Genomic DNA, 13,548 nt, shown 5'->3' on the forward strand with positions numbered 1-13,548 from the left:
CCAGGTCAAAGCTAGAAGCAGGGAATGCAATCCAAGTCTCCTACATGGGCGATGGGAACCCAACTGCTTGAGCCATCACTGCTGCCTCCCAGGGTCTGCATCAGCAGGAAGCTGGAGTCAGGGGCTGAGCTGGGTGTCCAGCCAGGCCCTCCAACAAGGGATGTGGGCATCTTTGCCTCTAGGCTAAGCATCTACGCTAGTTCATTCTTTTTCATTGCTGAGTAGTATTCCATTATATGGATGCACCATTGTTTGTTTACCCGGTTTCCAGGATTTGGTGATAACGAAGAAAGATGCAATATACATTTGTTTACAGGTTTTGGTGTGAAGAAATTTTCTTTTTCACTTGAGTCAATACCCAGGGTAGGAAAGCTGGATCATATGGTAAACGTAAATTTAATTTTACAATAAACGGTTAAACTGCTTTCCAAAAGCTGTAGCATTTCGTGTTCCTACAGCATCGCATCAAAGTTCCTGCTCTGCGTCCTCACCCACACTTCACAGTGTTGACTTCTTCAGCCATGTTAACAGAATGGGCAGGGGCTGGCTCTGGGGCGCAGCGGGTTAAAGCCCTGGCCTGCAGTGCTGGTCATCCCATATGGGTGCCAGTTTGAGTCTCACTGTTCTACTTTTGATCCAGCTCTCTGCTATGGGCTGGGAAAGCTGTAGAGGATGGTTCACGACCTTGGGCCCCTGCACCCATGTGGGAGACCTGGAAGAAGCTCCTGGCTCCTGACTTCGGATTGGTGCAGCTCTGGCCATTGCAACCATCTGGGGAGTGAATCAGCAGATGAAAAACCTCTCTGTCTCTACCTCTCTCTGTAACTCTGTCTTTCAAATAAATAAATCTTAAAAAAAAATAGGGGGCCGGCACCATGGCATAGTAGGTTAATCTTCCGCCTGCTGCACTGGCATCCCACATGGGCGCTGGTTCTAGTCCTGGCTGCTCCTCTTCCAATCTAGCTCTCTGCTGTGACCTGGAAAAGCAGTAGAAGATGGCCTAAGTGCTTGGGCCCCTGCACCCACATGGGAGACCAGGAAGAAGCTCCTGGCTCCTGGCTTCGGATAGGCACAGCTCCGGCTGTTGTGGCCATTTGGGGAGTGAACCAGCAGAAGGAAGACCTTTCTCTCTGTCTCTCACTGTCTGTAATTCTACCTCTCAAGTAAATAAATAAAATCTTTAAAAAAAAATAGAATGGGCAATGCCATCTTGTGGTAGTTTAGGAAAAACTAATTACTTGGAGAGAGAGAATAAAACAGAGAGCCCCCATCTGCTGGTTCAATACCCAAATGCCTGAACGGCAGGGCTGGGCTGGGCCACGGCTGGGAGCCGGGCAGGAGATACGGGTCTCCCACGTGGGTGGCAGAGGCCTCACCACAGCAAGCATCAGCTGGAGTCTGCCTCACAGCTCTGCACTGGCAGGAAGCTGCAGTCCGGAGCAGAGCTTGGGGTCAAACCCAGCTGCTCGGGTGTGGGCTGCCGGGGCGTAACCGGCCCCTCGTGCTGGTTGTAACCCTCGTGCTGGTTGTAACCCTCGTGCTGGTTGTAATTTGTGCGCTGCACACTGCTGGTGCTTTCTCATGCACGGATGCCGTAGGAAGGGATGATACCTCCTTTTTAGTGTTTTCCATTCGACACCGGAACCTGGCCTGCGCCCGCCCACCAAAGCCACGGAGGGGGCGGGACTGTTCCAGCCTCGACCTGCGCAGGTTTGTGTGTGTAGGTTTCTAGCTGGTTGGTGGGGCTGCCAAAAGGCGCAGCCCTGCCTACTGCTGGGTCACGGGGCTGGGCTCCAAAGGGCCGGGCTGACCGCTGACCGCGGAGTGCAGGCCCTACCTTGCCGCACCACAGGTAGTGCTGCGCCTGAGACCGCAGCAGAAACACGTCGTTGGAGTTTAGGGAGGAGGCGAAGGCCGGGACTTCCACAGCTTTGGTGTTGGATTTGTTGTTCCCTCGAATGTGGAAGAGTCTCACCGGAGGGGCGGGCTCGGCGCTGCCCTTCCTGGAGGTCCCACCCTGCAGAGAGGAAGGAAAGCAGAAGGGATCCGCACGGGTGCAGCCCTGCGCCCGCTGTGGGGACTGCAGGCGCGTCCGACACCGGCCCTGCACTTGAGCTTGGGTGAGCTGCAGCTGTGGTGCTAACAATACTGGCTGCTGCTGCTTTAAGATGTACTTATTTACTTGAAAAGCAGAATTACAGAGTAAGAGAGAGAGGGAGGGGGAGAGGGAGATCTTTAATTTGCTGGTTCCCTCCCCAAATGGTGCAGCAGCCAGGGCTGGGCCAGGCTGAAGCTGGGAACCAGGAGCTTCATCCAGGCCTCCCACATGGGTGCAGGGGCCCAAGCATTTGGGCCATTTCCACTGCTTTCCCAGTGCATTAGCAGGGAGCTGGATTGGAAGTGGAGCAGCCGGGACTTGAACCGGTGCCCATTTGGGTGGCAGTGTCGCAGGTGGCGGGTTAACCCCGCAATGCTGGGTTTCGTCCTTAGAACTTGGTCCTAAGCCAGGCTGTGGGACTACAGCCTTCCTGCATCGTTTTGTTGATCCTCATCTTAACTCTGTAGAGTAGGTATTATTATCCTATAGTATAGGATAATAACGAGAAAACCAAGACTCAGAAACCTGACTAATGAGTGACAAGGCTAGGGCTGGCGTGATCTCAGGTATGTGATGGATGTGGTTGCCTGGCACTGCTTCAGCCGGGGCTTCATGGAAGAAGTGGGACTTGAATTTAAGAGGGGGTGATTGGCAGGGTGGGGTGCAGCAGGTTACAGCACATGAGGTCTAAGGAGGAGACCTGCCTGACCAGAGTGGTGGCTGCAGGTTGGGGAGCAGAGGGCAGTGCACCCGCATGGGGGATACAGGTCAGATGTGGCAGACCTTGGACAGGAAGCAGTGGTTTGGACAGGAAGCACTAGGTGGTCGGGATTCCCTGGAGTATCTCACAGAGATCAGCCCTCTCTTGTCTGTCTGTCTAATCCAGGCCCTGCTCCACATCCCCCCTGCCACAAGCCCCCCAAGTAGCCTGCTGCTGGTTTGTAAGGTCTGAGCCTTCCTGCTCGGGGTGTAATTTTGCCTGGGGGTCCTCACCTCAAAGATAACCAGCTTCCCTTTGAAGATGGCCATGAAGTGCCGCGGCTCTTTCCCCATGCTGACCCGGACCTGCACGGGAGCCCCGTCGAACTGCCGGTCCACCTCCACTGCCTGGTATGCAGAGGCGGCCAGCTCGTCCTGAGAGGCGTGGCGGCCCTGCGGGGGCGGGGTGGATAGGGGAGTCCTGGGCCCCTGCTTCCGTGCCCCAGCCCCGGGGCCAGGGGAGCTGTCCGGGTCCAAAGCCGAGGGTCCATGCCAGGCCTACCTGCCAGATGTACAGGATGTAATGTGGCTTTCTGCTGACCTCGTACGTGTAGAGCACCAGGTAGCAGTCTCCCCCGTAGAAGAAGCCATACTGCGAGCGCTCCACTGGCACCAGCTCCAGGTTCTCGATTCTCCAGACCTGGGGTGGGGGAGGCAGGCGGGGCTGCTTAAGAGAGAACTCCGGTGAGAAGGGTGCCAGCACCCACCCAAGCACCCTGCCCCTCTGGTTCTTCGCTCCCAGTGGGGAGCGCTCATCCCATTTGCATGATCCGAGTCCTGTCCCCGGTCAGGTGCACCCTGCCCTGGCTCCTTCTTGCAGCCTAAGTGATGTGAGTGTGTCTGCCGGGCGAGGAACCCACAGCACGGTCAGGGTATGCCGCGTCCTTCCCTTTCTTGGACCACTGTGAGGAGACACTGCTGGCCCATGGGTCTCTCAGAGGTAGAGGTGCCAGAGAGGAAGGGACAATGAAGGGACTCAGATTCCCCTCCCCTGAACCTCCTACCCTCCCCCAGCCCCTCGCCGCCCCATCCCTGCACAGCAACAGTCTAGGAGCCGGGGCTGTCCCCACCAGGCTCATTCTGAGTTTGTTTAGAAATTTTGTAAAAAAGATTGATTGATTTGAAAGACAGGAAGAGAGAGACAGAGAATGAGAGAGAGGAATCTTCCATCCACTGGTTCACTTTCCAAATGCCCACAACAACCAGAGCAGGGCCAGGCTAAAGCCAGGAGCCAGAAACTCCATCTGGGTCTCCCATGTGGGTAGCAGAGGCCCAAATAGTTGGGCCGTCCTCTGCTGTCCCCCAGGCACATTAGCAGGGAGCTGGATTGGAAGCAGAGCAGCTGGGACTTGAACTGGCCGTTTGGGTGTGGGATGCAGGTGTCCCAAGCAGGTGCCCCCCCTTCCCCGCTGTGCCGTAACCCCCGCCCTCACCTCAACTTTTCCACTGCCGTCGTCAACCATTCTCTCCTGGGCCGCGACCCCTGGCTTTGCGTGTAGCAAAGTCACGTCAAACTTATCCTGGAAAAACGTAGCTGCGGAGAGGGGTTGGGAAAAGCCGAGTGAGTGAGGGACATGGGCGCCTGCCCCGGGGCGGGCCCCGGAGGGCACGGTCTCACCGATTTTGCCGATGCTGAAGGTCTTCCCCAGGCCCGTGGCCTGCTCCTTCACCGTCCACGTCTGGAACAGCTGCTTGAACATGGCCGACTCGGCCCCGTCGGCGACCGTCTCCACGTTGGTGCTGCTGGGGTAGCCCTTCAGCTTGAGGAAGGCCTGCGGAGGCCCCCGTGCAGGTCAGCCAAGGTGGGATCTCCTGCCCCTCCCTGGCCTGGGTTCCTTGCTCAGGGAGCCACGTGGCAGGGGCCCTCTCCTCTGGGGGTCACAGATTCTAGCGCATTGCTGCCTAAGGACCGCAAGGAGCCAGCTGGTGCCACTTTCGCGGGCCTGGCCTGGTTGTGAGGAGCGGTCCTGCTGGCTCTTGGTACTGTCCTGATTCTGTGGCCCCACCCCCCCAACCCCCTGCAGTGGCTCATTTTGTAAGCACATTTGGCCTGGCTCAGGGCTCTGCACTGAAGTCATTAGCTCCTTGTGCACACGGCCTTGGGTATGTGACAGCCCCTCACTCTTTATAGTCCCCTTCTGGTAAGCAGGTGCTGTGTGCCCAGTACTGCTGAGTGCTGTACAAAAAAGTGCTTAGTCCTCCCAACCAGGGAGGTGGCTGTTGTCCCATGTTCAATGTGAGGAGCGTTTGCTGGGAACAGGCAGACCTGGACCTGCCTCCCAGCACCACGGGGGCTGCTGTGGCGCTCTGCTCATATCTCAAGTGTGGCTGGTGCAATGACCCGGACGAGGCTGCCCATCATCTGTGGCTCTCACCAGGGCTTTGGACATGGCCGCCTGTTTCTCAACCTTTGTGGCTCCTCTTCCTTTCCACACGTAGATCTTGGTTCCGCTCTGGTCCAGGATGTAGCAGTCCTGAAGCAGTGAGGATGCGGTGGCTACTGCTGCTCCAGACCGGAAAGCAGTCCCTTGCCCAGGCTCTGCTTCCAGAGCCAAGCCTGACCCCCCGAATGGTGCCCACCTGAGCTCTACTTACATCGTGGTTCAGCAAGTCCTGGACCAGAGGCCGCGCTGCCACCTCGGTGACTGCCAGCTGCCCGGCTGCATCTGAGACACTGGAGGAGGGAGAGGTTTGCCAGAGCCTTCTCGTCTACAAAGCACCTTGCAGCCAGCCGGATGTCTTTCTGGCTTGGTGTGTATGTGTTTTATATATTTATGTATCTATTTATTTATTTAGAGTCAGAGGAGAGGGAGAGGGGGAGGGGGAGGGGGAGGGGGAGGGGGAGGGGGAGGGGGAGAGGGAGAGGGAGAGGGAGAGGGAGAGGGAGAGAGAGAGAGAGAAACACTCCTATTTGCTGGTTTACTTCCCAAAGGCCTACAATGGTTGGGTCTGCGCTGAGCTCAGACTGAAAGCTGGGAACTCACTCAATCCAGGTCTCCCATGTGGGTGGCAGGGACCCAGCTACTTAAGCCAGCACCATTGCCTCCCCAGCTCTGTGTTAGCAGGAAGCTGGAGTCAGGGGCGGAGCCAGGACGTGAACCCAAGCATTCTGATGTGGGCTGTGGGCCTAATGCCCGCACACCCAGCTTTGTGTCAGTGTGGCCTTTCTGGGTGGAATTTAGCTGCTGCTTCTTCTTTTTCTTCTCCTCCTCCTTCTTCTTCTTTTTTTTTTTTTTTTTTTTTTTGACAGGCAGAGTGGACAGTGAGAGAGAGAGACAGAGAGAAAGGTCTTCCTTTTGCCGTTGGTTGGTTCACCCTCCAATGGCCGCCGTGGCCGGCACGCTGTGCCGATCCAAAGCCAGGAGCCGGGTGCTTCTCCTGGTCTCCCATGGGGTGCAGGGCCCAAGCACCTGGGCCATCCTCCACTGCACTCCCGGGCCACAGCAGAGAGCTGGCCTGGAAGAGGGGCAACCAGGACAGAATCTGGTGCCCTGACCGGGACTAGAACCCGGTGTGCCGGCGCCACAGGTGGAGGATTAGCCTAGTGAGCCGTGGCGCTGGCCAGTTTAGCTTCTTAAGGTGGACATGGCTTGCGTGCAGACAGGAACGTGGCTGGTGTTCTCGTTGTCCCTTCCACAGCCCTGGGCAGGCGTGGACCTGAGCAGAGGAACGGGCTCCCCCAGAGAGCATGGGCACTGCTGACAAGATCTAGAAGCTGCATTTGAAAAGGACCACGAAGAGAGCCAGGGGCGGTGTGGGGCAGCGGGTTAAGCCCGTTGGCAAGGGCGCTCTGGCTTGAGACTCAGCTGCTCTGTTTCCGATCAGCTCCTGCTAATGGCCTAGGAGAGCAGCAGAAGATGCCCCCAAGTACTTGGGCCGCTGCCACTCACATGGGAGAAGGACCCTGGGGAGTCCCAGGCTCCTGCCTTTGGCCTGGACCAGCCCTGGCTGTTGTGGCCATTTGGGGAGTGAGTCAGCGGATGAAAGATCTGTCTGTCTCTCTCTGTAACTCTGCCTGTCACGCCAATTAATCAATCTTAAAAAAGGAAGGAGGCAGGGGAGGGGAGGGAAAGGGAGAAGGGGAGGGGAGGGGAAGGGAGGCTAGATGCTTGTATCCAGACCAAGGAGCCAAGCAGAGTGCCCAGCTCTCTGGGTTTCACTCCCCGCAGCCCGCTTCACCGGCGGCCAGGGTCAGCCACTCACTGGTACAGTGTGATGCTGCATTTCTGTTGCTGATCCACGCTCTCGTCAGGCACGGCTGGCTTGATGATGGCGCGGCGGCCCAGGCTGTCCTGGAGGACCTTCATCAGCTCGGGGCTGGCTGCCTCCTTGTCGCCCTCGATCACCCCTATCTCCGCACGTCCCCCTCGCTCCCTGTCCCGAATATCCTTGGCCAGGAGCATAGCCTGTCGAAGAAGAAGAAGCATCCCAAGGAAGCCCTCGGCTCCTCCGGGACACCTTTCTGCCTGCTGCCATCGGGGGAGGGGAGCAGCCTGGATGCCCCGGAGCCCAGCGGGAGGAGGCATCCTCCTCGGGGCATAGCCAGCGTGGAAGAAGAGATGTCCGGGAGAGGGTGCAAGCCCAGGCCAGGGCTGAGGGAGATGAGGGGGCCTTACCTTCAGGCGCTCCCCACTGTTGCTCTCTGGGCCATTCCACTGGAGGATGACTTTCCCCAGGTCCAGCAGGAAGACGTCTCCGCGGTTAAAGCTGTCCCAGCTCATGTCCACCTGCGGTTGGATGTCGGCATTGTTCAGGAGGAGGCCTTGGGTGTGGAAGGCCCAGGCCGGGCAGCGGGTAGCACTCACCTCGGTGGCCCGGATGTGCCTCTTGCCTTTCACGTGCAGCAGCCGCTTCACGTTGGAGGCGTTGGTCTCCACGTGCTTCATCCCCGAGGCCACGCCCCCCTTCCTGTAGCTGAGGGAACAGCCGTTGGGTTATTCACTGCACCAGCTGTGCGCCGGGTTCTGCACACACATGTGGCCTCTGCCACACAGGTGATGGCGGCAAACAAGCGAAGGTGAAAGCAGACGGATGGCCAGTGATGACAGCCCCGTAGCTGAACAGCAGCAGCGTGCTGTGGGGACGGGACCACCCATCGGGCAGGGGTGGAGCACTGGTGACACCAACGCCAGGAATCCCCCTCCTGCCCCAGGCACTCACTGCCATGTAGCCTCTGCAGCAGGAGTCCCACACTTTAAGGGACCCAGAAAGCAGCCCTGGGGGCAGCGGGGCTTGTCCTTGGGGCGCCTGGGGCCTCAGTGTGGCTCTCTGTGCCCGGCACATCCTCACTTGCATGGACCTGGCCTCGGGCCAGCCTCCAGCTCCTAGGAGTTCCTCCTGTAGTTCTTAACCTCAACTGCAGTGTGGGGTTAAGTTCACGGACTGTCAGTTCGCGGACTTCCAGTGGCCTCTCCAAGCCCCCAGTCCAGGGCCGGCTGTCCCTGCATCCCCTTTGCTCTGTGTGCCCCACCCCAGCCCCACCGCAGGCTTCCTTCCTAACGGTTTAGCAGCTCTCTGATTTTGCAGTCGGTACAGCGAGTCCTGTGTGTGTGCAGTTTTTTAAAAACAGAAGCTGGCATCTTGTTCAATTTTATCTCAGTCTGTCTCCAACTTTGTTCTTTGGGTCTATGTGAGCGGTGTGTGTCGGGTGTGTGGCTTCTGGCTTGCGGCATCCTACTTGGTGTGCACGTCCATCCCCTGTGATGGACGCCAGCGTTGTCCACAGCTTCCTACCCCACTAGCCATCCTGCTGGGAACATTCTGGTCATTACCCCGATGCACACATGTTGGAGACACACACCCAGCAGCAGGACCTGCCAGGGTGGCCAGGCTACCTTCTGTACTGCCTCGCCAGCGCCTGGCACCCCCAGCCCTCTCATTTGTGCTGCTCCAAAAGGTGGAAGTGACAGCTTCAGATCAGAGTCTCTCCGACCACCTCCCCGCGCTGTGCGCTGGCCCCTGGGCTGCCCTGCATCTCGCTACTCACATGATGCCCTGCTTGAAGTAGCCACGGAAGGTGTCGGACTCATGGTGCTGGACCTCCCGGTGCTGCACGGGGCTGCCGCCCAGGTAGTCGTCCAGCTGCGTGGTGTAGATGGCGGCGCAGCTCTGCTCGTCCTGGGAGGAGTCCTTCCCCAGCCAGAAGTGGATGTCCTGGGAGAGGATGTTGCCGGCTTTCCGGGTCTGGGACACAGCCGGAGGGGTCGGGTCAGGGGCCAGCTGGCCTTGCCTTCCTGGCTGCTGGCCCCGCTGGCCTGGGCAGAACGCCGCCTACAGAGCTGGGCACCACTTGGGAGGGACACCAGGGAGCTGCCTGCCTCCCCTCACCAGCAGCTCTGTCGGCAGAGCCCCGGACAAGGCTCCCCTGGCTGCCCTGGGGAGAAAGGTGCTCACCGAGAGGACGATGTAGCAGTCCCCCTCGTAGAAGGTGCCGTGAGCGCTCAGGGGCACCAGGGCCAGCTCCATTTTCTGGAAGGACAAGGGGTGTGTACAGGCCGCGTCCTCCCCCACCCCCCGCCATCATTTGGCACAGGTGGCAGGGGAGAGATGGAGGCAGTCAGCCACAGGAGTAGCCGGGTCCACTCCCACGGCCCCTGCCAGCTCTGCCCTTTGTGTCTCCTGGATCGGAATCTGGGTCCCTGTCCTGGTTTCCGCCCCTGCCCCCTCCCCACTTCCTGTCCGCCTCACCTGGCCTTACTGTGGGGGGAGTTTTGGGAGCTGCCTGCAGCCCTCTGCAGGGAGAAGGGCTCGACATAAACCGTCAATCAACCCCCCGAGCACCTGTGCCAGTGCCCCCGACACGCTGTCCCCAACTCTGACGCAGGACATTGGAGAGAGTGTCCCATCATCGGGAGTCTGCACTGGAGCCCAGTTTGTCAGTGCACACACGGCTTGTGCCAGGAGGCCATCTGCACCGGCACAGGGGTGGGTTTTCGTCATTCTCCCAGGGAGGTGCACCTGCAGCCTTACCTGGGTGTGTTCTGTGTGAAGTGTGTGCCAAATGTGAGACTGTGAAGTCAGCACATGTTTTAGTGCCTGTTAGTGTTTGCATAAACCGAGTCTTACAACGAAGGGCTGGCTAAGGGGCTGTGACCCACTCCTCTTCCTCACTGAGGGTAGTGAAGTGAGGTGCCCCATCTGGGTTTCACACAGCAGCAACCGAAAGGGGCTCAGAGCAGGCTGGGGGAAAGAGGGGACTCCTCACACGTCAGGGGAGCTACCCTGCTGAGTTCAGAGCTCAGAGTTGCCCAGAGGGGCTCAAGCCCAGGAGAGGGGTGAGCAGTGACCCCCCCCCCCCCGCTGTGCAGTGCCCTCACCCCACGCCTTGCAGTAACCACAGTGCTTTTGCACTTACCACTGCTCCGACCACTACAGCCAGGACTCTCCTGGTCCTGGGTGGGTCCCAGGGGTTCCACCCCTCTCTCCAGGGCATGTACTGGCGGGGGGAGGGGGGTAGACAGCTGGATCAAGGACGAGCTTGGCTTTGCTGGGAGCCAAGGGCTGAGAGCATTTCCTGCAGCTCCCACCCAGCTGCTTGAGCCCACGGGAGGGGTCAAGGTCGGGCACAGGTGCACTTTGATACTCCCTCTCGCTGTTCCGGCCCCGGGAGCTGAGGAGCACGGGAGGCTGTGGTCCCGAGCCAGGTGTGTGTGCCTGCAGCCCTGCTCACCTCTATCCTCCAGGTGATGATCCCAGGGTCGTTGCCCACGGCCCTGAAGGCGCTGCTCAGAGACATGGCGCTCGTCTCCCCGGGACTGAAACGTCACAGAGCAAGAAGGGGGGATGATGCCTCTCACAGTGGGCATCACCAGTTCCGCTTTTCTCCCAAGTCACCGCCCCATCTCTCAGCCACTGCCCTGCCACGCGTGGCCTTGTGCTGCGTCCCTGCCCCGTTTCCCATGGACAGGGAAACGACACGTTCAAGTTCACGTGATGAGTCTGCTTGGCCAGGGGCTTCCTGCTTCCCACCCGCCACTTCCCTAGTTTAGGGCCCTGGTGACAGCCACGGTTATTTGCTAGAGGGGAGATCGATATGTTACGCCCTGTGTCGCAGATTCCGTTTGCAGGTTCCCTCACTACTTCTTAGGGGAGTATGACTTCATCTTCATTGTGAAGTTGACGTTGAGAGAGGATAAGTCACACCAAAATGAAATCTACATCAGACCCTAAAACCCATGCGGGGATGGACTGCGACCCTTCCCCAGACTTCAGGTCCCCTGCTGTGAGCTGCTCTCCACTGTCAGCTTGTGAGCCGCCACTGTCGGCTTTTACAACTATCTGAAAACTCAACCTTCCCTGCTTTTGTCCTGTGACAAAAGCCTCACCGAAGGGAAACAGACAGCAGGGCTGGGCTGGGGACAAAGGGTTCAGGTGCCAGGTGCTGGCACGGCCGGCATGGGAAGGCAGGTGTAGCCCAGCCTTGCCGGGGGGCACGTGGCCTCCTTGCCCCTGGCCCACACCCCTCCCCAGCCTCTGTGTTAAGAGTCCAGCTCAGAGAGCCTTCAGGACCCGACAAGCCAGGGAAGGGAGAGGCAGGCAGTGGGGATTGGAGGCCGTGTGCTCTGCACCCTCTGTATTCCAAGCGTGGGCTGGAGTCGTTCAAGCACCTACATAGGCTTCATAGACTCAAAATCCCCACCAAGTGCCTGCTCTCAAGGAGCTTGCAGTCCGACAGTACGTGTAACGAATGAGTGCCACCGTGCACGAGATGGGTGGATCCACGTGGGGAGACAAACAAGTCATCCAGGAAGTGCTGTGTGCCTTTTTGCAATTTGGAGGCACATTGTGCACGTCGAAGAGCATGTCCGACCGTTCTCTTCTCTAGCCTGGATGTACGAGGCCAGGCTCAGACAATATGCGCCATTATCTAGTATGGACTTAGGCAAAGACAAAGGCAAACTCCCTTTGTCTGCCGCCATCGCAGGACCAAAGCAGCGCAGTGATGCAGAGCAGCCGATGTTTGAGGATTTAATTTGGTAACTGCCCGCCCCACCCAGTGCAGAGCTGCCAGGAAATAGTCGTTTGTGTTTTCTCCACTGGCTGCAGGCAATGCAACGACCCACCCAGGGGATGGGCACAAGAGCCAGCAAAGACAGAGAAATGGCAGATGCCCCCAAGCCAATCCACTGACGCGGATTCAAACAGCCAGACCCAGAGCCCCAGGGCTAGGGGCTTGGCATTAGGAAGCAGCTCTCTGGGACAGGGGCCCCAAACGCAGGAGAGGATAGCGTCCAGGAAGGGACCTCCTGCCAGCCCGGAATGCCCAGAAAACGATTCACCTACGACATCAGTGTCATTTATTAAGTCCGCAGCCTTTGGGACGGCTGCAGAAACCCTTTGCTTTGGGGTGTGTTTTTGAAATTCCAGGTAATTCTCAGACATGCCCCTGTGGATGAACCCTATGTGGAGGGTTAGCTTCAGCTTTTGCCTTACCCCTGTTTCTTAGGGGTAGGTGAAAGGGGTCTCCTCAGTCCTCTCCCTTCGCTGGTCTCTGAACTTTCCAACAGGAAGCTTGCAAAGCTAGTCATAAACTCCTGGTTCAACCCTTTAAAAGCCTCATCCCCGACTCCGTGTCCTTCTGTCCCCCACTCGTCCCACTGACATGCACCCACGGAGCGAGCAGGCCTTACCTCGGCCTCTCTCACGGCGTCCCAGTTGTCGGATGAGGGAGTAGCAGGTGCGGAAGGGCTGGCTCTGGGCGAGAGGCTCCGGGTCCTGCTGCCTGAGCGGAGTAATGGCTGCGCAGGCACCGGGTTATATTTGCTTGTGTTTGCATCTTAACCGCATTTTCCTAGTCCTGGCCAATCACCGCCAGCCTAGCTTCACTTATTCAAACCAGAGGGAAAGCGCTCTCTCTCCCTATTCAAAACAGCTCACACAACAAGAACAGACTTTTAAAGGCTTCTTTTCTAACTCCAGCTCCACACCCTGATCTATTGATTTTTTTAAAAGCACACGGCCCATCAATAATGCAGGAAACAGGGAGGGAGGATATGAAATTTGCCATATTGTAGATATGGATGCATTATGCTGATGACAGGAGGCAGCTGTCCACTGAGCGCCTGGGATGTGCAGGCAGGTGAGCGCCTCCCGGAGAAGCTTCTGGGTGGTTCTCTGAAGGTGGGGGGAGTTCAGGAGAGGGGCTAGGGGAGTGTTTTTAAGCAGCACTGCTTTGCTCTTTGGGGTTTCCACTGGTCACACTGCCCCCGTACGCCGTCACTGCCTGAATGCCCACTGTGTGCCAGGAACCGCGCAGGGCTCTCCATTTCAGGGTTCCTGGATTGGAAGAACCAAGATTCCAATTCCCCCTGGGGCTTTGGTTCTGGTTCATGCCCAGAAATCAGTCAATAGGACGTCAAGCACTTGCTTGTTAAGCACCCTGATGGCAATGGGGCTCCTTCCCAGCAGGGCCGGGTTAGAGCTAAGGTCGCTTGACTTCTCTAACCTTGAGCGAAGCCCAGGGCCATGTGCAGCTGCCTCCCTGTGGGCGCAGGGGCCTGCCCAGCTCAGATGCTCTGGCTTCATCGTGGCTGGCGGGGCTGCCAGGGCAGTGCCCAGCTGTGCCCAAACCAACAATGGCAGGTCCAGAGGCGGCTCCCACTCCTGGGTGGGTTTTTATTTATTTTTCATTTGCTTGAAAGGCAGAGCAGAGATCTTCCACCTGCTGGTTCACTTTCCAAATGACCCCAATA

General features: G+C 58.2%; 1 protein-coding gene across 4 annotated transcripts in view; it reads right to left on the bottom strand.

Annotated features, from left to right (window-relative positions):
• Nucleotides 1-13,475, bottom strand: part of AVIL (advillin) — a 21,455-nt gene extending 7,980 nt beyond the window's left edge. The window contains exons 1-14 of one of the 4 annotated variants that reach the window (XM_002720928.6): nucleotides 12,487-13,475; nucleotides 10,527-10,611; nucleotides 9,251-9,325; nucleotides 8,844-9,040; nucleotides 7,663-7,771; nucleotides 7,474-7,584; nucleotides 7,061-7,263; nucleotides 5,453-5,531; nucleotides 5,233-5,331; nucleotides 4,476-4,629; nucleotides 4,291-4,391; nucleotides 3,360-3,497; nucleotides 3,092-3,250; nucleotides 1,838-2,017 (exon numbers count right to left, since the gene is read on the bottom strand). In XM_002720928.6, the coding sequence (XP_002720974.3) occupies nucleotides 1,838-2,017; nucleotides 3,092-3,250; nucleotides 3,360-3,497; nucleotides 4,291-4,391; nucleotides 4,476-4,629; nucleotides 5,233-5,331; nucleotides 5,453-5,531; nucleotides 7,061-7,263; nucleotides 7,474-7,584; nucleotides 7,663-7,771; nucleotides 8,844-9,040; nucleotides 9,251-9,325; nucleotides 10,527-10,592 (1,671 nt within the window). In that variant the 5' untranslated portion in view covers nucleotides 10,593-10,611; nucleotides 12,487-13,475. Of the gene's footprint in view, nucleotides 1-1,837; nucleotides 2,018-3,091; nucleotides 3,251-3,359; nucleotides 3,498-4,290; nucleotides 4,630-5,232; nucleotides 5,332-5,452; nucleotides 5,532-7,060; nucleotides 7,264-7,473; nucleotides 7,772-8,017; nucleotides 8,306-8,843; nucleotides 9,041-9,250; nucleotides 9,326-10,526; nucleotides 10,612-12,486 lie in introns of those variants that run through there. The other 3 variants (XM_089308602.1, XM_089308603.1, XM_089308604.1) reach the window with 3 other exon arrangements.
• Between the last annotated feature and the right edge of the window lie 73 nt (nucleotides 13,476-13,548).

Source organism: Oryctolagus cuniculus, chromosome 11 (assembly GCF_051225735.1).
Source record: "Oryctolagus cuniculus isolate XC-2025 breed Fujian yellow rabbit chromosome 11, ASM5122573v1, whole genome shotgun sequence".
Taxonomy (NCBI): Eukaryota; Metazoa; Chordata; class Mammalia; order Lagomorpha; family Leporidae; genus Oryctolagus; species Oryctolagus cuniculus.